This window comes from Enhydra lutris, unplaced genomic scaffold, assembly GCF_002288905.1.
Source record: "Enhydra lutris kenyoni isolate GAN:26980312 unplaced genomic scaffold, ASM228890v2 scaffoldscaffold113, whole genome shotgun sequence".
NCBI lineage: Eukaryota > Metazoa > Chordata > Mammalia > Carnivora > Mustelidae > Enhydra > Enhydra lutris.
In genome coordinates this window covers 964,628-992,491 of record NW_019154197.1, presented here as the reverse complement: position 1 = coordinate 992,491, position 27,864 = coordinate 964,628, and the positions used below count along the sequence as shown (strand labels likewise).

Sequence of the window (27,864 nt, the reverse complement as noted above, 5' to 3'; positions counted from 1 at the left end):
TACCACCAAATGCTGGTATGGACATGAAACGAGAACTCCTTTCATTACTGGTGGGAATACAAAATAGTACAGCCATTCCAGAAGACATTTTGGCAGTTTCTTTTCTTTTTTATTTTTATTTTTTTTAATTTATTTATCAGAGAGAGAGAGGGAGAGAGAGCGAGCACAGGCAGACAGAATGGCCGGCAGAGGCAGAGGGAGAAGCAGGCTCCCTGCAGAGCAAGGAGCCGGACGTGGGACTTGATCCCAGGACGCTGGGATCATGACTTGAGCCGAAGGCAGCTGCTTAACCAACTGAGCCACCCAGGCGTCACTTCTTTTTTTAAGATTTTATTTATTTATTTGTCAGAGAGAGAGAGAGAGAGAGAGAGAGAGAGAGAGAACAAGCAGGGGGAGTGGCAGGCAGGGGGAGAAGCAGGTGTAACCATAGGAAACCAGCTCTAGCCAATGATAGGGAGAGGGAGTGTCCTGTGTGAGAGTTCCAAGAAGTTACTGGTTGCTGATCAGGTAAAGATCTTCCTTTGCCCGTACAACAGACATCAGACCTAACAGGCAGCAGCCATCTGTCGAGCACAATGACACGAGCCACACGAAGAAGAGGGCAGAACAGGACACTGGAAGGAAGCGGTGTCCCTAATTGAACCGTGGAAGCACCTGTCCTACCTCTGGACTTTTTTTTTTTTTTTTTTTAAGATTATTTATTTATTTATTTTGAGAGAGAGAGAGAGAGAAGGAGGGAGAACTCAAGCACATGAGTGGAGGGAGGGGACCGATGGAGAGGGAGAAGCAGAGTCTCCCTTGAGCAGGGACCCTGACGTGACCCCAAGTCAAATGCTTAACCAAATGAGCCACCCAGGTTCCCTGTGTACTTCTTATATATGAGAAAAAAAATCCAAAACTTACTTGGTCAAGCCACTGCGGTTAAGTTTTTAGGACGTGCTGCAGAACGCTGGGATCTTAAATGATACAAATAGCTAACATCACTTTTACCACCATCTGTAGAAGTTGTAAGTTATGTATTTGTATTAAAAACACAAATCCTGGGGTGCCTGGGTGGCTCAGTGGTTTAAGTATATGCATTTGACTCAGTTCATGATCCCAGGACCCTGGTATCAACCCTCAAGAATCTGCTTCTCCCCCTTCCCCTACTGATGCTCTCTCTCTCTCACTCTATCAAATAAATGAATAAAATCTTTAAAAAACAAACACAGGGGTGTCTGGGTGGCTCAGTCGGTTAGGCATCTGCCTTCATCTTGGGTTGTGATTCCAGGGTCCTGGGACTGAGCCCCGCACTGGGGCTCCCTGCTCTCCAGGGAGTCTGTTTCTCTTTCTCCCCCAACTCCCCATTTGGGCTCTTTCTCTCAAATGAATAAACAAAATATTTAGAGAAAAAAGAACACACCAAAAAAACACAAATCTTCTCAAAATATTCCACCCAAGGACCAACTGTTTCTATTTAACATACCTTGGCTGAGTGCAGGTGCACTGAGTGGCTGGGGGAAGCCATCCATTTGGTCAAAGAACGGAAACTAAGATTTTGACTGGATTAATAACACTCTCAACCACATGACTAAAGGAGTTCTGCTTTATCCCACTTTTGGACTTTTATAAAATTGTATGTAATAGCGTGGCTCTATTCTGAAAGGACATGATTATTTCTATGAATTCCCAGTAACAAGCGATAAAAACCATGACATTTCTCATTAACCTTTTATTTTTAACATAGTTTTACAATAAAGAAACAGAAAAGAAGTAGATCATTAAAAAAATACCAGCTGTCAATTTAAAATTTTAAATGAGGTTCTTGTTAAACAAAGCAGTAACGCTATATCCTATAATTACATCTTTACTTCTATATACAAGAACTGTGTGCAAAGTGCTGTTCAAACTATAAAATAAGACTTTGGAATAGGATACAAATGGTTATCCCTAGGAGTTAGTCACCTCCCACTGCCTGTAATGAATCACAACTGCTTACATTCTTAATTTACATTTAGTTAATTTATTTACTAATGAGAAAAGCCACCATTTTCTGATACCAAATTGATAATCTAATTTTTGAAAATAATCCCTGATCCACAGGTCTAAATCTTATTTTTACATATAATTCAGTTACTTGCATCATTTTTTCCCTAAATAACTAGAGAACAGTTTTTAAAAAGCAAATATTAGTAATCCCTTTAGATAGATGCATTTTAATCAAGATGTGATTGAAAAATAAAAAACACCAAGTTACATGAAAAAAAAAAAAAGGAAAAAGAGTCTAGGGAAAGCAAATTGTATTCTTATACTTTTTTCTTCAAGCAAACACAGAACCACCCTCTATCCTAGGGATGGATTACTTTCTTATTGAAAACACTCTGAACACACGATGCTTAACCCAACATCATACATACCAAGAATGCTTAAAAATTATTTGCTACTATGCCTTCGAATGAGAGACATCTTTATGGTACAAGGTACATCTAAATGAGTGGAGTTTTGGAAGGTTTACAGGAAGAGTAATTCCAAACAAAGCCTTCTAAATTACAGTCTTTTTAGTCTAAATGGGGTAGGGGGCCATTTAAGTTTACATTAGTTGGGTGTGCCTTACTCATACGGAAGCACATAGCCTGCCAGCTTGCAAATCTTTCCATCACCCTTGTGAAATAGGTGTATCTCAAATATTATACCCCGAAGGAAAAACGGAGGCACTAGGAGGTTAAGAGTCCCATCTGTGTAGTTTGCCAGTTGCAGAAAAGTGATTTTCATGTGTTTCCTTTTTGACCTTTGTAAAAACAGTATAAATAAGTTTTCATTTTATATTTCAAAGCACCCTATGAAGCAGAAACAAGATATCCTCAGTTAAAGAAAAGCGATTACAAAGGAATAAATGTATACGATTGAATAAAATCTTATCAATGATCTACAGGCTCAGAGTATACTTTCAGACCTACTTGAAGCCAATTCTTCATCATCCCTGTCAGCGGGTAATGTCTAATTTGTGTTCATGTGTAAAAAGTAAGCCTCATACGTAGGACTCTACTCTGTAATAACGATGCCTGAACCCTAAGTCAGCACTATGAATGCCTAGGAGAGATTAGGGGCAGCCCACAGACTGGATGTGGAGAAGATTCTTCCAGCAGTTTTCTATTCCTTGGCATGGCAATTCAGTGAATAAGATAGAAAGTTGATTTAATCTCATTTGAAATTCACGCCTGGTTTGCATTCTTCCTCATAGTTAATTTAGAAAATTAAAAATATCCAGTTATAAATCTCATCTCATTATCACAACTGTACCTTGGAAAAGCAGCTTATAGTTCTCTATGGGAGATAATCAGGTAAACATGTTACCAAACAATAATTAATAATTTAATGTCCTTCAAGTTCAAGGGTAGGGCAAATCTATGTATGCTACTTATAACCTAGTTGAGATTAATTATTCAAGTATCAGCAATATTAGTCCTTAAAATGTTATCATTTGTGTAGTGCAAAATATATATATGTATATATGTACACAAACCAAACTATTGGATGACAAAATGAAGTGTAATCATCACAAACTGAGATTTCTCGTGAGTTCCACATTCCATTTCATTCTGAGGTCATTCAGGCCCAGTAGTCTTCTTGGGTAAAATACCATTTCCTTCAGTTCAGTTTTCTTTAAAAAGAAAGTAAAAACCAATTTCCTATGAATATAAATGCAACCTGAATACAAAACACATCCATGCCAAAGAATTCTCTGAAAAATCACATATAATAATATTCACATTCAGTAGCAAACCATAAAATTACCAACAGTCCTTAAGAAATTACTTCTCATCCTTTTCTTTTTTTTTTTTTTTAAGATTTTATTTATTTATTTGACAGAGAGCGATCACAAGCAGGCAGAGGCAGGTAGAGAGAGAGGAGGAAGCAGGCTCCCTGCTGAGCAGAGAGCCCGATGCGGGGCTCGATCCCAGGACCCTGAGATCATGACCTGAGCCGAAGGCAGCGGCCTAACCCACTGAGCCACCCAGGCGCCCCTCTTCTCATCCTTTTCTAAGTTGGCTTAACGCAATTCAGAGTTTTGGGAATTATTTTATAACTTGCAAACTCTGTGAAACAAAAAAGCTGAGTAAGACTATAAAAGCCTAATAGATGTATAACCTAGACTATTCATTTAATCAACATATACTGGGGTGCGTAGGGGGCTCAGCTAGTTAAGCGTCTGCCCTCAGCTCAGGTCATGATCCCAGGGTCCTAGAATCAAGTCCCGGATAGGGCGCTCTGCCCAGCGGGGAGCCTGTCTCTCCTTCTCCCTCTTACTGCCGCTCCCCCTACTGATGCACTCTCTCTGTCAAATAAGTAAATAAAAATCTTCTTTAAAAAAAATCAACATATGGGGCGCCTGGGTGGCTCAGTGGGTTAAGGCCTCTGCCTTCGGCTCAGGTCATGATCTCAGGGTCCTGGGATCGAGCCCCGCATCGGGCTCTCTGCTCAGCGGGAGGCCAGCTTCCTCCTCTCTCTGCCTGCCTCTCTGCCTACTTGTGATCTCTCTCTGTCAAATAAATAAATAAAATCTTTAAAAAAAAAATCAACATATATTTTGTGTCTGTTACTTTCCAGGCACTGTGCCAAGCACTGGGGATTCAAACATAAATGAGTCAGGCTCTCAACTTTCAAGAGAGCTCTCAGGTTAGCTTGGGGGTCGGGGGGAGACATAAAAACTACAATTTGGAAGGTAAAATATGACGGTTTTATTGATAGCAGAATGAATGAGTGACTGGAGAAGGGTAGGCTTATTAGCACAAGTCAAAACAATTCACGGATGATCCTAAGTCTGAGAAGGGTCCCACAGCTATAAAATCTCTCTTCCCTTCCCAGAATTCAAGATGCCAAAACGGCTGAAACATTCTCAACACACATTTGTTCCTCACCTCGGGAGAAATGCTCTTATGCAACTCCTTGGCGGGAGTGATATTTTAGATAATACCATCATCCTTTATCTTCTGTACAAAGTCTCTTAGGTATACTTCCTTGGCAGGCATGATATTTTAAATAATCAGATCAATTTTCACATAACATAAGGAGAGCCCTCAAGGCATGAAGGGGAAAAAAAGGCCCCTGGAGCCAGAACAGAATTGTGCGTGGCCCTTTTTTTTTCTTGAAGATTTTATTTCTTTATCTGAGAAAGAGAGAGAGAGAGAGCATGTGCATGCCCGAACTGGGGGGAGGCACAATGGGAGAGGGAGAAGCAGGCTCCCTGCTGAGCAAAGAGCCCAAATGGGGCTGCGGCTGGATCCCAGGACCCTGAGATCATGACCCGAGATGAAGGCAGATGCTTAACTGACTGAGCCACCCAGGCGTCCCCAGAATTGCGGGTTGGTTCCAAAGACTAACAGCTTGAGGGAGGCTTTAGCGAAACGTTAGCAGAAAGGTGCATGAACAGTTAGCAACACTTACTAAGAACCCATGTGATGTAGATTACTAAGCAAAATCCTCTGCAGATTTACAAAAAAAGCACACAACTCTCTGAACCCTCAATCTTCTCCTGTAATAAGGAAATAGACACAAATCGCCATCGGTATTTTCAGAACTTTAGTATGTTTTTCAAGGCTCTTCCTGAGATCTTTGTGTCTTTTCTTTTTAAATGAAATTGCAAAATGTAGGATATGGTGTGATAAGAGAAGAAAAGTTACAGAAAACCACTGATTAAGGGTAGAGGGAAACATCATGCCTTTCGCCCGGCCGCTCAAGGATCTGCTCAGCGGTACTGATGAGATCCTCTCCCCTCCTCAGAAGCAGAAGCCTGACTTTTCCAGGCAGGACCATCTGCCCTGAGCTCCACCTGAAGAATGTTCATGCAGAGATCCTCCCTACGCCTACTCTGTTTCTAGAACCTCTCTACTGAAAGCTTAGTGCTTCAAAAAATTTACATGTGTATTTATGGACCTGGGCAGAATGAAAAAGAAAAGTGGTTACAAATATCCTTCCCTTCAAAGTAATAGCTCAAGAGTAGTCTTTTGGACTTAATTGGGTGGCTTTTAGTATTTTACTTGGGATAATTTTACTAGAATGTTCAGGCTGGGGACCTGGGAAGAGGCAGAAACACAGGAGGCTCCACAAGGCCAACTTCTGAACAAGTCTGCAGGTGCTACTGTTCATACCACATTCAGAAAAAACATCTTTTTTTGGTTTGGGGGCTGTTTTTTTTGTTTTTTTTTTTTTCTTGATCCACTGCAGAGTGATAATGCAAGCAATATACTTTTTTTTTTTAAGATTTTATTTATTGGAGAGAGAGGGTGCATAAGCAGGGGGGTGGCAGGCAGAGGGAGAGGGAGACCAGACTCCCCGCTGAGCAGGGAGCCCGAGGCGGAACTCGATTCCAGGACCCCCTTTGATGACCTGAGCTGAAGGCAGACACTTAACAGACTGAGCCACCCAGGCACCCTGTGAGCAATTTACTTTGAATTTAGATTTGTCTATACTGGGGAGAAAAGAAAATCAAGCAGTGGACCTCACACACTACTTTTAATGTTTAAGAAAACATCTTTTCGGGGCGCCTGGGTGGCTCAGTGGGTTAGGCCTCTGCCTTCGGCTGGGGTCATGATCTCGGCGTCCTGCGATCGAGTCCTCCATCAGGCTCTCTGCTCAGCGGGGAGCCTGCTTCCCCACCCCCTGCCTCTCTGCCTGCCTCTCTGCCTACTTATAATCTCTCTCTCTGTCAAATAAATAAATAAAATTAAATTAAATTAAAAAAAGAGGGCACCTGGGGGGCTCAGTGGGTTAAAGCCTCTGCTTTTGGCTCAGGTCATGATCCCAGGGTCCTGGGATCGAGCCCCACATTGGGCTCTCTGCTCAGCAAGGAGCCTGCTTCCCCCTCTCTCTCTGCCTGCCTCTCTGCCTACTTGTGATCTCTCTCTGTCAAATAAATAAATAAAATCTTTAAAAAAAAAAAGAAAGAAAGAAAGAAAACATCTTTTCAAAAAGCTTACCACAAATAGACAGCTGCTTATTTTAAATATATATGGAATGTTCTCAGAGTGCCTGTACCCAGATGCCTATTTATTAAATAAAATGGGGGAAAAAATTTTTTTTAATAAATAAATAATTAAATAAAACAAAGCTTTCTGTATCAGACAGTACTTCAATGTGAACTCCTACAAATAGTGGGCATTCAGCCAGGCACTCTGCACACATTTACTGAGAACCCACTACATGCCAGACACTGTCTGAGAGGTCAAGGCACAGGACGGTCCCTATCATGAATAGGGCACACCCACTTCTTGGCACACCCACTCCTTTCCACACCTTTGCCACTCTAACTGGATTTCTGGATTTTTCTCCTCATCTCTAACACAGAACCCATCTCCTCCAAACCATACACACTGTTTTCTATTTTTCATTCCTGTAACTGTCAGATTAAAAATTGCTACACACTTTCAGATGAAAAGATGTCTAAGTCCCCTCAGGGCTGAAACATATTTGCATATCAATGGCTCTACCTCTGACCCCAGTTAATTTGTTACGTATATAAACAAATAGGTAAAAAACACTGCACCTGGGTGGCTCAGTGAGCTGAGCATCAGACACTTGATTTTGGCTCAGGTCATATAATCTCAGGGTCTGGGATCAACTGGCCCGTGTCAGACTCCGTGCTCAGTGGGGAGTCTGCTTGAGATTCTCTCTCTCTCTCCTTCTGCCCCTCCCCTCTGCTTGCTCTCTCTCTCAAATAAACAAATCTTAAAAAACAACAACTATCTCATCAAAATGCAGTTGCGCGGTGGTAAATAACTGGTAATTTGGAAAGACTAAACACTTAACACATTGAAAACTTGATGAAGGTTCAACGATAACAAAGTAGAATATTAATAGGGAGCGTTTTTCCATTCAGAGACATCTGGAAGCAACTGAAAGGGATACTTAGGAGAAATGGTATAAATGTCTATCAGTAAGGAGGATCTTAAAAAAATGCTTACAGAAAAACCATAGTTTTTGGTGACCGCTGAAGCAAAGTCATTGTTTTTTCTGTCTTTAATAAAGTGACAAGCTATTACAAACTTTAGCATAACACAAATTATTAACCCAAGTAAGCTTCAGGGGTTTTGTTTGTGCCAAATTCCTCTACTCTCCAATCCTCAACTTTCGACAAAGGAAACCTGAAAAGGTACTTTGAAATACATTGCAAAATATGTCAACACCTAACTTTAGTGCCACTGTGTCCTGCTGCTTGAGTCTAGCACTCTTACTACATAGTGAAAAGAGGCTGGGTTCTTTTTCCCTTCATTTATCAGGGAAATTAAAGTTTAAAACACTGTGTGAGGGGCACCTGGGTAGCTCCGTTGGTAAAGCATCTGCCTTCAGCTTAGGTCATGATCTCGGGATCCTGGGATCAACAAGCCCCATGTCGGGCTCCCTGCTCAGTGGGAGAGCCTGCTCCTCCCTCTCCCTCCGCTGCACCACCCCCATGCTCTCTCTGTTGCTAAATAAAATCTTAAAACAAAACAAAACAAAAAAACACAGTGTATCACTAAACCCAACCATCATGGGAGATGTAAAATGTGTGAAAAGAAGAAAAGAAAGGACTTAGACAAAGGTTTATCGAACCCTGACACCCACCCTTCACACAGCTTAAATGACATCTATACAAATGACTTAGAAAAGAGGTAAATAACACTGTGAGAGCAGTTTTTGTTTCTGAACTCCTACTCAAGTTTTTTCAAGTGGGCGTATGTATTCCAAGAACGTGAATGTACCACAGAACTTCTTTAGTTCTCTCACGAACATAAGTCAAATTGTATTAATGTAAGCAGGAAGACTGAAAGGATTCACCCAAACCCCAATGCATTTTGGTTTCTCTGCCATCACGTATTATCACAGGAGCACTTAACACTAACTAGTGTGCTGCTTATCCCTTTCAGAGAAGGACAGATGTCTCCTTTCGGCTTTTGGTAGCAAGTACAGTTAACAGTTAACTAGGGAGCTGGGTTCTTTGGTAGAAGAACAACATACCCATAATTATTTAAACTTATAAATCTTTTTTAAAGGATTTTATTTATTTATTTGACAGACAGAGATCACAAGTAGGCAGAGAGGCAGGCAGAGAGAGAGGAGAAAACAGGCTCCCCACTGGGCAGAGAGCCGGATGCGGGGCTCGATCCCAGGACCCTGAGATCATGACCTGAGCCGAACGCAGAGACTTTAACCCACTGAGCCACCAAGGAGCCCCTAAACTTATAGATTTTTAAAAATGGGTTTTGACTGCACATATATTAGAGAGCACTGAAAATGATCAAATATGCTATTTCTTCTCCCCGTCTGTTGTTACTTAATGGGAAATGGTGATGAAAACACCGAAAAGGAAGTAAGGCCAGGAGTGGGTTAAGCGGTACGGTGGTCTATATGCCCACCCATGTGAAGTAATTCAGTTTATATAGTGTCTCCAAAAAAATGCTTTAAGGATTTTCTTTTTTTTTTTTTTTAATTTTATTTTTTATAAACATATATTTTTATCCCCAGGGGTACAGGTCTGTGAATCGCCAGCTTTACACACTTCACAGCACTCACCATAGCACATACCCTCCCCAATGTCCATAACCCCACCCCCCTCTCCCAACCCCCCTCCCCCCATCAACCCTCAGTTTGTTTTGTGAAATTAAGAGTCACTTATGGTTTGTCTCCCTCCCTTTAAGGATTTTCTTGAACCCAAGAGACTGAGCCTCAGGTTATTCCTAACCTAGACAATCTCAAGAGTTCTTTCAAGGGGCCCAGTATGTTCTCAGACCTATTTGAGGCATCTCCTGGCATCCCAAACTGGAATTTTGGCCCTCAAGTTAGAAAAACCTCTATTTCTAGGGGTGCCTGGGTGGCTCAGTGGGTTAAAGCCTCTGCCTTCGGCTCAGGTCATGATCCCAGGGTCTTGGGATCGAGCCCCGAATCAGGCTCTCTGCTCAGCAAGGGAGCCTGCTTCCCCCTCTCTCTCTCTCTGCCTGCCTCTCTACCTACTTGTGATCTCTGCCTGTCAAATAAATAAATAAATAAAATCTTTAAAAAAAAAAAAAAAAGGAAAGAAAAGTCTATTTCTAGATAGTCAACCATCAGGCTAAAAATCTTCTTTTTTTTTTTTTTTAAAGATTTTATTTATTTATTTGACAGAGAGAGATCACAAGTAGGCAGAGAGGCAGGCAGAGAGAGAGGGGGAAGCAGGCTCCCCGCTGAGCGGAGAGCCCGATGTGGGGCTCGATCCCAGGACCCTGAGATCATGACCCGGGCCGAAGGCAGAGGCTTTAACCCACTGAGCCACCCAGGCGCCCCGGGGCTAAAAATCTTCTGAAATGAAATGAAATAATGCATACAGGCATTATTTGTCTCCCTACCCATTGTCTATAATCCTTTAAAGTTAGCAAAGGGCCAAAATAAGCATCAGACTAATTTTTTTTTAAGCCTAACAGATACCTAGAAATTCACTAGATATCATTTCCAAGATAATTTGGGTCTCAGGATTAGTACAGAATGTTCAGTATGACAATATCCATATGGAGCTATCCTCTTCACCGCTATTAAAAGCTCTATCTGCTATACACTTTAAGACTCTGCACACTATTGTCAATTATAAAACTAAATTACCTTCTCCTTCTTTGATAATATAAATGCACCAACCACTGGGCAATAAAAGGCCATATGATAGCAAAAGTTAATGCACCAGGAGACATCTCAAAGGGCCACCAAGATGGTCTCTGAGGAAATAAAATAAGCTAGTCACAAGTCTATTACACATTGCATGTATAAACATAAAAACATAGATATTTCCTAGTTTTGAAAATATAAAACTTAATAACAAACCTCAGTCCTGCTAAACAGAAGGGAGATATTCTGTATCTTAGAGCATAATTCAGTAAGCAGACTTTCAGGAGTACTTTAGACTTAAACACACAGCAAATATGTTTTACTTCAAAGCTCTTCAGGGTAGATTTCATTTGGAATACCTTAAGAACCTCATATAATCTAAATTCATTTTAAGTTATTTGAAACCTTGGGATTTGGGACTTAGATTTAAGGAAAGAATTTCTTACCTGTGAGGGAGGCTGATTACTGCTCTGTAATGTTGATGATTTTGCCTATAAATACAAATGAAAGTGATTCAGCTTTGACAAAAATGAGAAAAAAATATTAATTTTTCTATTTCCTATTTTTTTTTTAAAAGGCTAAAATATTAGTTCATTCTGTGAACCATGCTTTGATTGTCCTGAAACCCATACTGGCCAGATAACAAGGTCCCTAAATTGGTCCCTAGCCAAATTAACATCTTTGACATTTTATATTTATAGTTCAAATTATATAAAATTATCAAAATAAAACCTCAAACTAATCAAAACCATTACTTCTTTTATACTGTTATTAAATTACCTAGTCAATTTTTCTTATTCTTTAATTTCAAAAAAAATTACATTTACAAACACATCTGAGAACCACAGCCTTGATTATTATGAAAATTATAAATCATATCTGAAGATCTGTTTTGAAAATTCATGTTAAGTTACACCACAAGAGGTATGATAAATATGAGAAATGAACTGTTAATGTTGTAGGTTTGTTTTTAAATTTTTTCCAGCTTTATTAAGATATAATTTAAGCTATAATTAATACATATATATGTGATGATTTGGTACATATATACATTGTGAAATGATTACTATAATCAAATTAATTAACACATTCCTCACCTCACATAGTTACATTTTCTGAGGGGAGAGACACTGTCGGTTTTTTAATTAGCTGTATAAGCTAAGCAGAAAAATTTCAAATTAATTTAGGAAACTCATATTCCAACTTGGATCATCCAGAAAACAAGTTTCTACTCTAATTGTTGGAAATTTATTACTCTAGTTTCTCCATTTATTATAATTTCATAGAAATGGTATGAGGGGTGTCTGGGTGGCTCAGTTGGTTGAGCCTCTGCCTTCAGCTCAGGTCATGGTCTCAGGGTCCAGGGATGGAGCCCCGCATTGGGCTTCCTGCTCAGCGGGGAGCCTGCTTCCCCCTCTCTCTCTGCCTGCCTCTCTGCCTACTTGTGATCTCTGTCTGTCAAATAAATAAATAAAATCTTTTAAAAAACATGGTATGAAAATTAATAAGTTCATTCATTCAGTAAATATTTACTCAGCATCTATTCTGTACCAGTTACTACTCTGGGCATTAGAGACGCAACAGGGAGCAAAAATGACAAAAAGTGCTGCACTAATGGAGCTTATACTGTAATAGAGAGATACAGATAATAATGAGTAAATTAGTAAAATATATAGTATATCAGGTAGCTTTAAATGCCATAAATAAAAATAAAACAGGAGGGAGGGAGGAAAAAAAGAAAAAAAAACAGGGAGAGGAGATGAGACATGTTGGAGGAGGAGTGTCTTGCAATTTTAAATAGAGTGATCAGGGAAGGCTTTGCTAACACAGGAGCAAAGACATCAACAAAGGAAACTGTATGCTCTGTGGCTAAGGGGGTGCGGGGTGCAGAGAACAATCGTCGGTACAGAGGGAACAGAAAGTGCAAAGACCCAGGGTGGGAGGGAGCCTGTGGGCAAGTTCAAGGCACAGCACAGAGGCCTGTGTGCTGAAACAAGGGAGGAAGTGGTGACAGGGAGACAGGCTTTACACTTCCTTGTTATAAGTAATATGATCTCAAGGACCCCAGGCCCCAGGATGACTCTACCCTACAGGTACAACTAAAGTAGTTCCCTCCAGATATTGCGTTAGCTCTCACAGACCATTAAGGTGTTGAAGAAGAATATAATCAAATTACAAGTGCTGAAAGGATCCAGACAAGGTAATGATCTTTTATGATACTAGTTATAATTGTACCTTGTAGGCATAACGCTGTATTTTATTTTTTTTATTTTTATTTTTTTAAATTTATTTATTTGACATAGAGAGAGAAGCAAGAGCGAGCACAGGCAGACAGAGTGGCAGGCAGAGGCAGAGGGAGAAGCAGGCTCCCTGCCAAGCAAGGAGCCTGATGTGGGACTCGATCCCAGGACGCTGGGATCATGACCTGAGCCAAAGACAGCCGCTTAACCAACTGAGCCACCCAGGCGTCCCATAACGCTGTATTTTAAAGATTTACTTATTCACTTGAAAGGGAGAGTGCGCACATGCAAGCAGGCAGTGGGGAGGGACATAGGGAGAGAGAATGCTGGGCAGATCGCTGCTGAGCACAGAGCACAGTAGGGAGTCCATTGTGGGGCTCCATCCCACGACCCTGAGATCATGACCTGAGCCAAAACCAAGAGTCAGATGCTCAACTGACTGAACCACTTAAGACGCCCCAATGCATAACAATATTTAACCAGGAATTTACCTTAAGGGTACATAAAGGACAGATTTATAAAACTGGGCTCCCTGGTATATGTTGACTTAACCAAGGTCACATTAGTCGGTGTGATTTTGAATGGAATTTGAGGTGACCAAATCCCAATGTGATGACACTATTCGTCATTAAAGCAGCAACTACTGGGGCGCCTGGGTGGCTCAGTGGGTTAAAGCCTCTGCCTTTGGCTCAGGTCATGATCCCAGGGTCCTGGGATCAAGCCTCACATCAGGCTCTCTGCTCGGTAGCAAGCCTGCTTCCCTTCCTCTCTCTCTGCCTGCCTCTCTGCCTACTTGTGATCTCTGTCTGTCAAATAAATAATAAATAAAAAAATCTTTTAAAAAAATAAATAAAGCAGCAATTACTAACAAATACTAAGGTAGAGTCAGAACTATTAAATGTTAACTATTAGCGGATTTTTTTCCAAAGTAATAAAGGGTCTGAAAGGCAAATGAAGATTCCTAAGGACGCTTGCTTCCATCTAAGTAGCACTGGGACTAGCTGTATAACAAGCATTGTGATTTTTTGCTTTAATGATATTTATCCATACATGTTGTTGAAAAAAAAACGTCAGTGACACGTGTGAAAGCACAGTACAGAAGACTTTCTTCAAGGGACCTTCTTCATGGGTACAGGGGGCTTCTACGGTAGGAGGAGACAGAAGGGGCTCAACTCCCAGTGCAGCATGGGCAAGGGGAATTCCATGTCAGGGAGTAGGGCTGGGATCAGTGGATGGAAAATTCCTAATAGGAAACATCAGGGGTAAGGTAGATTCTAGCTAAACCGACCTAACAGGATTGTTGTGAAGTCGGGCCAGAGTGATCTCAGACATGACCAGGGAGCTGGTGGAGGATGAGGAGCCCAGCTAGTCAAACTGACTGGGCAAGATTCTTGATAAAACCGGATTGTACATGGAAGAAGAGAAGACACGGGCCTAAAAGAACGTTCAGGAGTCTGATTCAAGTTTTGTCGAGCAATGAACCTTTGTCACTATCACTAGCTTTCACATAATTTAGATGTTCTGTTCACCATTCTATTGCTAGATTAAAGTAAGGATTACTGAATTTTTAAAAAAGATTTTTGAAAGGAAAAATCCCAGATAGCTGCAACCATTGCAAAGAAAATATGAAGACAGAGAATTATCTAAGTGAGGACCTCTCTCAGGCTGTGAACTTCCTGAGGGAAGAAAAAACCACGCTGGCTTACTATCATTGCTATTACAGTCACTCATCATCTCATGGGACAATATGTAAATGTCACAGGAGTGTTCCAGGCACTGTACTATGCATTTTACTTCACCTTCTGAACTTTGAGACAGGCATTATGAAGCAGGCATCACTAGTATTTCCATTTTTTTTTTTAAGGTTTTATTTATTTATTTGACAGACAGGAATCACAAGTAGGCAGAGAGGCAGGTAGAGAGAGAGGAGGAAGCAGGCTCCCTGCTGAGCAGAGAGCCTGATGCGGCGCTCGATCCCAGGACCCTGGGATCATGACCTGAGCCGAAGGCAGAGGCTTTAACCCACTGAGCCACCCAGGCGCCCTTCGTATTTCCATTTTATAGATAAGGAAACTGAGGCACAGCGAAGTAAAAAAACCTGACTGAAGACCACACAGCGGAGCCAGGATTTGAATCCAGGTAGTTCGTTCCAAGCTCTGCCACATAGTGCTGTCTCCCCTTTCCTTTACATGTCTACTGCCTAGAAAAGTATCTGGCATGTACCCATTCAACGAATATTTATGCGGCGCCTGGGTCCCTCACTCAATGAAGCATCTGCCTTCGGCTCGGGTCATGATCCCGGGGTCCTGGGATCAAGCCCCACATCAGGATCTCTGTCTCCCTCTCCCTCTGCCTGCCACTCTGCCTACTTGTGCTCTCTATCTCCCTGCCAAATAAATAAAATCTTTATAAAAAAAAATATGTATAACTATATTTATTGAGTGAATGAACCTCAGGCAGCTTACTGTGATGGAAAGTGCACTGCATGAGAAATCTGAGAAGTTTAGTTACAGAGCTGGCTCTGCCACTAATGTCACCTTCTTTGTCTGCTGAACTAGGGGTACCGAACTAAGTTTCCTTTAGTTCTATCATCAATTTATTTCTTTTATTCATCCAAATGAATTATGCAAATTTTAGGGGAAAAGTCCTTAACATGTTAGCATCTTTTTTCTATTTGCTTTATGTAAGCTAAGAATAAAAAAGAAAACTAAAAATCCAAAGGATTTTTAGCAGAATTTCAATACCATTAGAGACAGTAAACATTTACAAAATACTCTAAAAAAGTCATAGAATAGGGGCTGCTTCTTCCTCTGCCTGCCATTCCCCCTGCTTTGCTTGCTCACTCTCTCTCTCTGACAAATGAATAGATAATATCTGGGGGAAAAAAAATTTAAAAAGCCTGACCCAAAAGCTAAGTGCCACTTAATAGAAAATTGTTCGAGTGTAAAATTACCAGTACCATGTTGGAGGCAAAGTAGGGTATTTAATGTCGGAAGAATAAGAGAAAAAGAGCTGATAAGAGGACCCTGGCTGGCTCAGTCATTGGAGTGTTGGTCTCTTGATGCTGGGGTTGAGGGTTCGAGCCCCAAGTTGGATGAACAGATTACTTGAAAATAAAATCCTTTTTTTTCTTTAAGATTTTATTTATTTATTTGAGAGAGAGAGCACAAGCAGAGGTAGGGGCAGAGGGAGAGGAAGAAGCAGACTCCATGCTGAGGAGGGTGCCTGATGCGGGGCTTGATCCCAGGACTCTGGGATCAAGACTGAGCCAAAGGCAGATGCTTAACCGACTGAGCCACCCAGGCGTCCCAGGCCCATCTTATTTTTTTCAAGATTTTTTTTAAACTAATCTCTATACCCAACATAGGGATCAAATTTACAACCCTGAGATCAGGAGTCACATGCTCTACTAACTGAGTCAGCCAGGCACCCCTGGATCAGGCTCTTACTTTAGTAAACAATATTTTCAAAGGTAGATCCTTTTTATTTAATTTTTAAAATTACTTTATTTTTTTTAAGTAATCTCTCTGCCCTAGCTGGGACTTGAACTTATAACCCAGACATCAAGCGTTGCATCCTCTACCGACTGAGCCAGCCAAGCGCCCCTAAGGCCTTTTTATTTTTAATCATTACATTACATTGATTTGTGTAAATCTGATCAACACAGGTTATACTTTGATGGTATTTTACAGGATCAGCAGTAAAAGAAGACAAATTCAAAAGCTCACCTGTGAAGCCGTTAGCGTTTCCAGTTTATGAAGTCTCTGAAGGACGTTCTGCATGTCCTCCTGCAAGCGCATGAGGACAAGAGCTATCTGGTCATTGAGGCTGCCTCTTGACCCTCTGTCGGAGCCCCAGCGTTCCCCATCACCTCCGCTTCCTACTTGCCGACCCTTGGATCCTTCGCTCATGTGTGGCATTCTATGCCCTATTTTAAGAGAGCAAAATAAGGTACTTTTATTTTTTTTAAGATTTAAGATTTAAGATATCTATTTGAGATAGAGATTTTATTTATCTATTGGAGAGAGAGCGAGCATGAGCAGGGAGGAGAGGGAGAAGTAGGTTCCCCGTGAGCAGGGAGCCCGATGCAGGCTCCATCTCAGGACCATCTCAGGATCCATCTCGGGATCATGACACAAGCTGAAGGCAGACACCCAACCAGCTAGGCCACCCAGGAGCCTCAAGGTAGTCTTACATAATTCTTATAAAAGTAGCAACAGTGCACTTTACTAATTTTCCTCGTTATTTCTTTGAGGTCTAAATCTCCAAAGCGGAGTGCAAGCAATCAGGACGTACAAAAAATACTGGGAGCAAAATAGTAGGTACATAAGCTTCTATTTATATTGATATACCCGAAGTTTTCCTTGCTAAGGTTTTATAATGTACTTAGTACACTAGTACATGACTAAATGCATATAATTCACACATAATTTACATATTTGGGGTGCATTCTCAAAAATTCCTTACTAATAAGGTAACAAGATGGAAAAAATTTGAAGACTGCATTTTTTTTTTTTAAGATTTTATTTATCTATTTGTCAGAGAGAGAGACCATGAGCAAGCACAAGTGGGGCAGCAGCAGGGAGAGGGAGAGGGAGAAGCAGGCTCTCTGTTGAGCAAGGAGCCTGACATGGGGCCCAATCCCACGACCCTGGGATCATGACCTGAGCCGAAGGCAGACGCTTAACTGACTGAGCCACCCAGGGGTCCCTGAAGACTGCTTTTTTAGAGTATTAAAAGCTACACTAAATAGCTATGTTTTCCTTTTTGGTCATTTTTTATTTCATCGCATTATAAATCTCTCAAGAGTTTTTTTAATGTATTTTTCTTGTTATAGATTCTACTTATCACTACTATTAAGATTTTGTTATTTAACCATCCGTTATTTTTCCTCTACATATATTTATAGAACTGGCATTACCCCTAACACAAGATTTTGGGTTCTTTTAAAAAAAAAATCATCAACATTTACCTGCATCATTAAATTTTATTTCAAAAACACTGCAACAGCTACATAAATTAATTCCCCATAAGACCATGAAGTAATTTACATAATTATTATCCAACTTTGGATAATTAGGATATTTCCAAATTTTTGTGCTTATAGATTACACTGTCATGAATGCCTTTCTATATAAATTCTTGCCCAAATTTCTACTGACTTCTTTAGGAAAAAGAGAATCAAAAAAGAATTACTGGGTCAAAGGATGACAACTTTGTAGAGGTTTTTTGTTGTTGTTTATCTGTTTGTTTTTATTTTTTTTAAGATTTTTTATTTATTTATTATTTTTTTTTTTAAGATTTTATTTATTTATTTGACAGAGAGAAATCACAAGTAGGCAGAGAGAGAGGAAGAAGCAGGCTCCCCGCTGAGCAGAAAGCCCGACGCGGGGCTCGAACCCAGGACCTGGGATCATGACCTGAGCCGAAGGCAGCGGCTTAACGCACTGAGCCACCCAGGCGCCCCAGATTTTTTATTTATTATTTTGACAGAGAGAGAGATCACAAGCAGGCAGAGAGGCAGGCAGAGAGAGAGGAGGAAGCAGGCTCCCCGCTGAGCAGAGAGCCTGATGTGGGGCTCGATCCCAGGACTCTGGGATCATGACCTGAGCTGAAGGAAGAGGCTTTAACCCACTGAGCCACCCAGGCACCCAGTTTCGTTTTGTTTTAAACAATAAAGAGGAACCTGTTTATCTCATTGCCCTGAAGCAGAAGCAGGATTCCCAAAGATAAGCTTGCATCGAGCAGTGTTTTTGTAAAAGTGGTCTTGTTAGAGAAACGGAATTGGGGCTGTTTGCCAGGTTAAACCCCAAAGAGAACACTGAGGTGCTTGATGTCATTTTAAGAAGACTTCTACTCTTGCGTTGAAAGGAAGTAAGTTTTGAAGTGGTTCTTCAAGAAAAGACCACTTCATCTACTGGTATGGAATTTACAAGGGGGAAAAAAGTGGGAAATCTGGTCAGAGGCTTAGTTTTTTTCCTGCATCCTTAAGAGATTAAGATATTCTGTGAGGGCCTGTCAGTGGCTATGCAAGACCCTAGAGAATTACTCCCATCTCTGCTCACTTTACTATATTAGCTTTCAAACCAGCCCTCACAAAGACAGGATCAATCAGACCATTCCCAAGTTACAGTGATCTCCACCTCCAGCCACTCAACCCAGTTACTCAATTTTTTTCTTTTGGAGCACTTATCACCATTTGCAACCAAACTGAATTATTTACTTATTCACTGTCAGCTCCCCTTTACTAGAACAGGAGCTCTGTGGAAGGAGAGACAGTCTCATTCTCTTCAGCATCCCCAGGAACCCAGAACAGAGCCTGACAAAGAACAGCTCAATAATATTTCTTCAATGCTGAGGCAGATTTACTGCGAAGCTCATGAAGTTTAACTTCAGGGTCTGGCACTTTATGGACCCCTGTGATTGCCGGGAGTTGTGCTATTTTATAGGTTGGGTGAAGTCAGGTTATAAATAGGAAGCCCTTCACACATACAATTTTGGTAAATTGCTTAAGGGAAGGCACTTGAATTCAAGGCTCTAAAAATATGTTGTGATCTTTCTCTTCTTTGTTAAATATGTACAATTTGGTGCATGTGTAAATGGCTATTGTTTAAACAATAATTTTCTTTTTTTTTTTAAAGACTTTATTTACTTATTTGAGAGCGTGCATGCACGAGAAAGTGTAAGAGCAGGGGAGAGGGGAGCAGGAGGGAAGGGGGCAGATGGGAGGGGCAAAGCTTGAGGGAGAAGCAGACTCCCCACTGAGCATGGACTCCATCCCAGGGTCCCAGGATCCTGACATGAGCCAAAGGTAGACACTTAACCAACTGAGCCACCCAGGTGCCCTAAATGATAATTTTCTTAATACCATTAATTCTCTCTTTTTACCCCCATGTCTTCATTTGTTTTATATAGATTTTTTCAACCAGATGCACAGATAATCCTTCAACTTTTTATGATCTCATAAAATTATATACAGATTCTCCTTTTTTTTAAGTGTACAACATAATGATTCAATATTTGTATATATTGCAAAATAATCACAATAAGTCCAATTAACATCTGTCATCATACAGTAACAGATTTTTTTTCTTGTGATGATAACTTTTAAGATTTACTATCTTATCAAATTTCAAATATGCAATACACTATGATTAATTACAGTCACCATGCTGTACATTATATCCCTATGACTTATTTCTTTTATAACTGCAAGTTTTTACTTTTTTTTTTTTTTTAAAGATTTTCTTTATTAATTTGAGCGAGAGAGTGAGAGAGAGCATGAGGAGGTAGAAGGTCAGAGGGAGAAGCAGACTCCCCATGGAGCCAGGAGCCCGATGCAGGACTCGATACCAGGACTCCAGGATCATGACTGAGCCGAAGGCAGTTACTTAACCAACTGAGCTACCCAGGCAACCTACCTTTTGATCCTTGATGCATTTCACATCCCCCCCACCCCACCTCTACCTCTGGCAATCATCAATCTGTCTATCCTCTATAAGCCAGGTCTTTTTTTTTTTAAGCTTGGTCTCTTTTTTTAGACTCTACAAATGAGATCATATGGTATTTGTCTTTCTATTAATTCCCTTTTTTTGACAGTACCTATTCATTCCTAACTATGAACAATTATAAATTAATATATACTTTATATATTATATAAATATATAAATTTATATTATATATAGTATACTTAATATATACTTTTCTTCCCCATTCAACTCTATTCTATTACCTGATCCCATTATTCTTAATGTTTACCTTCGTGTTGTTAAATGTTCTTTTATTTTTACTACTTGATTTGTTAGCTTTAAATGCTATCATTTGATTTAAGTAGGGAAATGAGGAAAAGATAGAATTCACATTTTTACCTACAGTAGCAAATAAAAGCAGAAATGCAACTGGAGGAACCAGTTAGTGATTGTTCGGGGGAAGAGGGAGTGACAGAACATAAAGATGGCTACCTCAAAAAACTGTGTAAAACATGTAGAAATAGGAATGTTCCCTGCCCCCCAACTCATACCTTCAGAGACAAACTACTATGCCTTGTAGAGTCAAAGGAGAGAACCAGGAGTAAAGAAAAATTGGTCAGATGTTACGTAAGGATAATTTATAACATTCCCTTTCTAAATGGATAGCTCTAATGTCTCTCCTACCTGAAACTTTCCCGTTTTTTCCCGTTTTACTAGTTTATAAAGAGACTCAGTGAGAAGAAAAAACAATACACACCTCTCCCTCTTCGGACATTAGAGAATTCCTCGTTTTCTCCACCCCGTCTCTCACGGTGTGGCGCTCCACTGTTACTTCGGCCATCTTCTCCTCCACGCTTTACTTCACCTTTTCCTTCAACTGCTACCACCTGCATATCCCCAATGTTGCCATTTCCAGGAGATCCTTCTTCAGGAAAAGCAGAATTTTCCAAGGGCTTATTGGGATCACCACCCAAGTAATATCGAAGTGGTCCATTGTTTGATGTAAAGCTGTCTAAAGACTACAGATTTAAAACAACACTTAGTTAAAAGCTATAAACATAAGTTTCTATGATAACAGAAGAATTACTGTTTTTATAAAACTTTTATGAAAAAAGTTATGACAGGAAATACTTTTCTAAAGAGTTACTCAATTCGGGGCGCCTGGGTGGCTCAGAGGGTTAAAGCCTCTGCCTTCGGCTCAGGTCATGATCCCAGGGTCCTGGGATGGAGCCCCACATTGGGCTCTCTCCTCGGCGGGGAGCCTGCTTCCTCCTCTCTCTCTCTGCCTACTTGTGATCTCTCTCTATTGAATAAATAAATAAAATCTTTAAAAAAAAAAAAGAGTTACTCAATTCATCTTCTGCCTTTTATATAGGGAAGAAATGGGACAGAAATGATTTACCCATGAGCAAAGAATTGAGGAATTTTGGCAATGAACTGTTCTAATGGGTCAGTGTTCATCCAAGAGACTTTTTTAAAATGTCGATTCTTATTCTAGTTACTTTGCTAAACTCTAAGGATAATATGAAGAAAGAGGTAAAATCTCTGTCTGCAAGAGGCTTCTAGTCTTGAAAAGGGAGTGAAAGAAGTCAGATCATTACAGCATAGTCTGGTGTTACGAAAAAGACGGACAAGGGGTGTTTGCCACAGGAAGTGAAGGCTTCTTCGACGAAATGATATGAAGGTGTAGTAATGATGTCAGCCTGTACCAATGGAGTAGAGGCAGGACAGAGGGTGATTTGAGAACTTTTGAGATTACAGAATCAATGGGAGTTGAAGACTGAATGTGGGAAGTAAGGGAAAGGAAAAGACCAGATGGTTTTGTGATACTCACCAAGATAAGAATACAGAGGACAAAGAGGTTTCAGGGGAACAGAAAGAAACAATGGTATAGTTACAGATAAATACAAATTGAGGTTCTTAGGCATATGTTTAATAGGGCAGTTTGAATTCAGAGATAGAGGTTGGAGATAACAGGTTTAGAAACAGCAGCATGTGAGTGATGGCAGAAAGCAAGGGAGTAGTAACTAGGGATATATTCCTGACACCAAATTTAAGGGGTCAAAAGAGGAAGAAAAAATTGAAATCGAGGTATTATACAAAGGGAGGAATATATCGGAATGGTGTATATGGCAAATATTTCTAAGTTGTACATAGCTTATTGGAAATTTAATAAAACAACATTTGTTACCATTAAAAAGAATCTTGGAAATCTAATCCACCTAACAAAATTCCAAGTATACTGGTCTGTATTGGTCTGCTTGTTTGCAGTGATGTCAGGAGGATATGTATATATAAAAAATATTTCCTATCTCAAATACCTTTTTCAGTTTCAGAACAGCACTTCCAACCTAATCTCTATTCCACTAAATGGTTATTCTAGAATCATTTTCTATTTTTAGCTTCTACAAAGCAATTATTTGATCTTTCAAAATTTCAACCTTTCAGAAAGGGATCTATAAGCTATATAACTTATTTAAGCTGAACTGAAAACAGAAACTGTGAAATAAAAAACTGACTTCTTTCAAACAATAATTTGTTAAGTGCGATGAGCCCCTTGAAAGCATGAGGTCTTAAACCCATTAGATGCAATGCTTTCACACCATAAACCCTAGGTAAGGACAGACATTACTGTATCCAAACATTACTGTATTCAAAAAGCGCTACACACCTGACACCAATCAGAATGGCTGGGTAACAGTGCTGGTGAGGATATGGAGAAAGGAGAACCCTGGTGCACTGTTGGTAGGAATGTAAATTGGTGCAGCTACTATGGAAAACAGTATGGAGGTTCTTTAAATAACTAAAAATAGAAATACCAAACGTTCCAGTAATACCACGACTGGATATTTACCCAAAGAAAAGGAACATACTAACTTGAAAAGATATATGCATCTCTATTTTATGGCGGCATTACAAAAGCCAAGATATAGAAGCAGTCCAAATGTCCAATAAGATGAATGGATAAAGAAAATACGGTGTGTGTGTATATATGTGTGTGTGTGTGTGTGTGTGTGTGTGTACACACACACACACACATATATATACATACAATAGAACATCTATTGGCCATAAAAGAAGAATGAAATCTGGCCATTCTCAACAAAATGGATGGACCTAAAGGGTATCAGGTTAAGTGAAATAAGTCAGACAGAGAAAGATAAATACTGCATGATTTCAATTATGTATGGAATCTAAAAAACAAACAAACAAAAGCCAAACAACTCTTAAATACAGAAAACAAACTGGTGTTTGCTAAAGGGGAGGTAGATGTGGCAGGGATGGGTGAAATAGATAAAGGGGATGAACAGGTACAAACTTCCAGCTATAAAATAAATAAGTCAAAGAGGTGGAAAGTATAGCATAAGAAATAGAGTCAAAAATATTGTGATAGAGTTGTATGGTGACTACACTTATCATGGTGAGCACCAAGGAAGTTACGTATAGAATCACTGAATCAACATGTTGTACACTAAAACTAATGTAGTATTGTATGTTAATTACACTTTAAAAAAAAAAGTCAGGGGCCCCTGAATGGCTCTGTGGGTTAAAGCCTCTGCTTTCAGCTCATGTCATGATCCCAGAGTCCGGGGATGGAGCCCCACATTGGGCTCCCTGCTCAGGAGCGAGCCTGCTTCCCTTCCCCTCTCTCTGCCTGCCTTTCTGCCTACTGTGATCTCTGTCTGTCAAATAAATAAATAAAATCTTTAAAAAAAAAAAAAAGTCAGTGTGAAAAACAGATTTATTTGAAACTTATGCACTTTTCTTGACTGTCAATCAATGTTTCAAACATAGGGACTAGTTTTAAGAGTTTACCCTCTGCCTCCCCAATCCCACCTCCCTCAGAATATTTAAAATACAAATATGTTACAGATTATAATATTTAAATATTTTTGAATATTCAGGAATATTATATATTTTTAAAGTCACAAAAAAAATTTAAATAGAAATGCTTAAATATTTTATGGGTTATTTTCAAAGTGACGAAGAACGTGTACCTGTGCTATTAAAAGAAGTTGAGGTGCCTCCGTGCCTCAGTCAATTATTGGTCCAACTCGTGATTTTGGCCCAGGTCATAGTCTAGGGATGGTGAGACTGAGCCCCGCGTCAGGGCTTGCATTGGGTGTGGAGTCGGCTTGAGGTTCTCTCTTTCCCTCTCTGCTTGCCCCTTCCCCTTACCTAGCACATGTGTCCTCTCTCTCTCAAAAAAAATTTTTAATAAAAATTAGAATTAAAAAATAATAAAAAATAAATAATAGAAGTTATGCACTGAATTCTGATATATCACTTTGAAAATTTACCAATTAAAAAATATAATTTTTACCTCTTCTTGTCCAAATTGTTCCATGGAATCACAGTAAACTTCACTGTCTGAATCACTTGTCAAATGCTGAATTCCTGAAACATCTTCAACATGATCATCATTTATTTCTAAAAATGAACAAATGTCCAGGTGGAATTATTATTCTCTAATTGAAAAAAAATGCATTTATTCCATTCTCAAAATTTATCAGCTCTGTATTATTTTCATAGTGGAGACAAATTTGATTTATTAAGCCATATTTTTTCTTTTAACTTGACAAAACTTTAAATTTAGTTGATAATTTTTATTTAAAAAGATTATAAAGTAGTTTATCATGCAATTACTGTCCATATCGAATCATACTAAACTTAATAACCTTGTAAGAGAAAACTGACTACCAGCTAGGAGGCCTAAACTGGTATGCAACTATTCAAGTTCAGTTGTTATAGTCGATGAATATATTTCCTGGTTTCTTAACTGAATTGCAGCAATGTTCATAATTCATCAAATACATACTATAGGCCCACTTCTAGAGTCCTAAGATATGAAAAGACTATGACTTATCTTGCTGAATGGAGAGCAAAGGCATCATATAATCAGAGGTTTAGGTTAAAAGAAACATCAGGAATAAAAGTAAAAAACTTTCAAATTTTTATTTTAAAATGCCATATGAAAACACAATAACAAATGTCTCAATAAATATAAAAGTTGTCCCTAATTCACTATCTTTCAAAGCTATTCACCCTTATAATATTAATAATCCCTAAGACATTATTGAAAAAGAGGTTTTTTATGGGAATTTTTTCTTTCCTTCCTCCCTTCCTCCCTTCCTCTCTCTTTCCCTCCTTCTCTCTCTCTCTCCCCCTTCCTTCTTTCTTTTCTTCAGTAGGCTCCATGCCTAGTACAGAGCCCGATGTGGGCTCACAACCCTGAAACCAAGACCCAAGCCAAGATCAAGAGTCGAACACCCAATTGACTGAACCACCCAGCTGCCCCCTGAATAAGAGGTTTTTAAATTCGAAACTACTCCTAAACATCCTAATATAATGAAAACAATATGCCATTCACAGGAAAGAGGCTGGACAGATAACTATTATGGGACAATACCTTGGTGAATGCAGACAGCAGTTTTTCCAGTTTGCTCCAAGTTTTCATCTACAGCCTTTATTTCTTCAGCACTTCCGCTACTCAAGGAAGAACCGGCATGAATGTCATTCTGTGTATCCCGAGCAGAGCTGTCTTCATCATAGCCATTAGTAACAATGATTTCCAAATTCTTATGGTCTGCAGATTTCCTCATCATTTTCTTATCTACTATAAGAAAGTAGGGAGATGCATAAAGTTCATAGCAGGTCAACTTCTGTATATATGTCCTAATAGCAAGCAATCATTTCTCCAACCCAGCATAATCCCTTTGATCATTTCCGACTTGGATCAGAGAGATGGCCTACTCTCTGAAGAGGGGTTTATTGTATGCTGAGAGCACACTCAAAACTGCTTCAGTTCCCTGTCAGTCTTCTAGAAGCTATTTTATTTTATTTTAAGTAGGCTCCACACCCAACATGGGGCTAGAACTCACAACCCCAAGATCAAGAGTCACATGCTCTACCAACTGAGCCAGTGAGGCTTCCCTAGAACAACCTCTCAAGATCCTTACACTCTCTCAAGTATAGGCAAATTGCCCTACAAGACGCAGCAGTACAAAGGGGTCCACACAGTCAATAAAAATATCCTTCAAAGAAGGTATTATTTGTCACATCTTACTAGAAAGTAAAGGCAAAACTAAGTTGTGCCGTTTGTTTTAGTGCCTTCCTGCCTCCACTTTCTCAAATAGTCTTCCCAAGAATTACTGGTACTCTTACTAACAAGGCCCCCCAGTGCAGTACCCCATGACTCCAATGTTCCCTCTTCAAAACTTCCGGTATCCAATTCTCTGGAGTCCATTCTATTCTTGATAAGGTCTTGAGAGTTTAACCTGTCTCCTCTCTTTGGTAATGTATGGATAGTCATATTTGGAAAAACACCTAAAATGAATACACTTCTTTTTTTTTTTTTTTTAAGATTTTATTTATTTATTTGACAGAGAGAGAGAGATCACAAGTAGGCAGAGAGGCAGGCAGAGAGAGAGGGGAAGCAGGCTCGCCACTGAGCAGAGAGCCCGATGTGGGGCTCGGCTTGATCCCAGGTCCCTGGGATCATGACCAGAGCCAAAGTCAGAGGCTTAACCCACTGAGCCACCCAGGCACCCCAAATACATTTCTTTTTGTTTGTTTAAGTAAACTCTATGCTCGACATGGGGCTTGAACTCAGGGCTCTGAGAGCAGCAGTTCACATGCTCTACTGACTGAGTCAGCCAGGCCCTCCATAAAATGAGTACATTTCTAACACAGCATTTCAGGCATCACCTTTAGAGAAGTAGTCTATTCTTGTTAGTGTTCAAGTCCATCTATTCTGTCTATGCATGAAGCTGACTGTCCCTGTACTTTTGGCCCGCAAAGAACTTGGTTATAAGATCAACAGCCCACATCCCACCATACACACTATTCTCATACAACACCAGATCAGCCCAAACCACTCCATATTGTTAAATTATTAGCTCATCATCCAAAGATTACCATTATCACTTTGTTCTGCTCCTTTCACTTCTTCTTGGTCCTCTTCTTCCTCAGATTCAGCTCCACTATCACTGCTTTCAGCTTTACCATTAACAGTTTTGGCATTTGGAGTAGAAGTTAGAACATTACCAAGATCTAAAATACGAAATGATCACTTAATCGCTAGTGCTCTAACATACTATAAAGCTATAATTTACAAATAATACTGTCATTTACAAATAACTACTACAATAATTTTGAAGACTTAAAATTTTGACATATAATTACTAGTATTCTTTTCTTAGACTATAAGTATACATATATTCCATAAATAAACTTCTTCAAGTATCAGTTTACAACAAAAAAATCAGTTTACAAAAAGGCTATCTTAAATCCTTTCTAAACAAGACAGAACATAATGTTATTTTTAAGAAAATTATCAATCAAAACAGTAAAGTTAGAGATGAGCGATCTTCTTTATATATAGTAAATGAAGAGACAGTTGCTATATGCTAGCATATTGAAAACATGAATACAATAATCTCACCAATTTATAATTGAACTACATTTAAAAATTTTTATCCTTTTATTACCTCTAAGGCTTTATATTTATCTTTTTTTAAAAGCATCAGTTAATGCAATCAAACACTTAAAAAAGCACATACATTGTC

The 27,864-nt window shown here is 39.6% G+C and overlaps 1 protein-coding gene across 4 annotated transcripts in view; it reads right to left on the bottom strand.

The window, feature by feature from the left end:
* Positions 1-1,696: 1,696 nt before the first annotated feature.
* The window catches only part of LOC111139710 (acyl-CoA binding domain containing 5), a 45,070-nt gene continuing 18,902 nt past the window's right edge, over positions 1,697-27,864 (bottom strand). For 2 of the 4 annotated variants that reach the window (XM_022492057.1, XM_022492059.1), the window contains 8 exons: positions 27,215-27,349; positions 25,707-25,910; positions 24,621-24,727; positions 21,054-21,315; positions 16,556-16,755; positions 11,034-11,078; positions 10,588-10,697; positions 1,706-3,640 (listed from right to left, as the gene is read on the bottom strand). In XM_022492057.1, the coding sequence (XP_022347765.1) occupies positions 3,628-3,640; positions 10,588-10,697; positions 11,034-11,078; positions 16,556-16,755; positions 21,054-21,315; positions 24,621-24,727; positions 25,707-25,910; positions 27,215-27,349 (1,076 nt within the window). In that variant the 3' untranslated portion in view covers positions 1,706-3,627. Of the gene's footprint in view, positions 3,641-10,587; positions 10,698-11,033; positions 11,079-16,555; positions 16,756-21,053; positions 21,316-24,620; positions 24,728-25,706; positions 25,914-27,214; positions 27,350-27,864 lie in introns of all 4 variants that reach the window. The other 2 variants (XM_022492060.1, XM_022492058.1) reach the window with 2 other exon arrangements.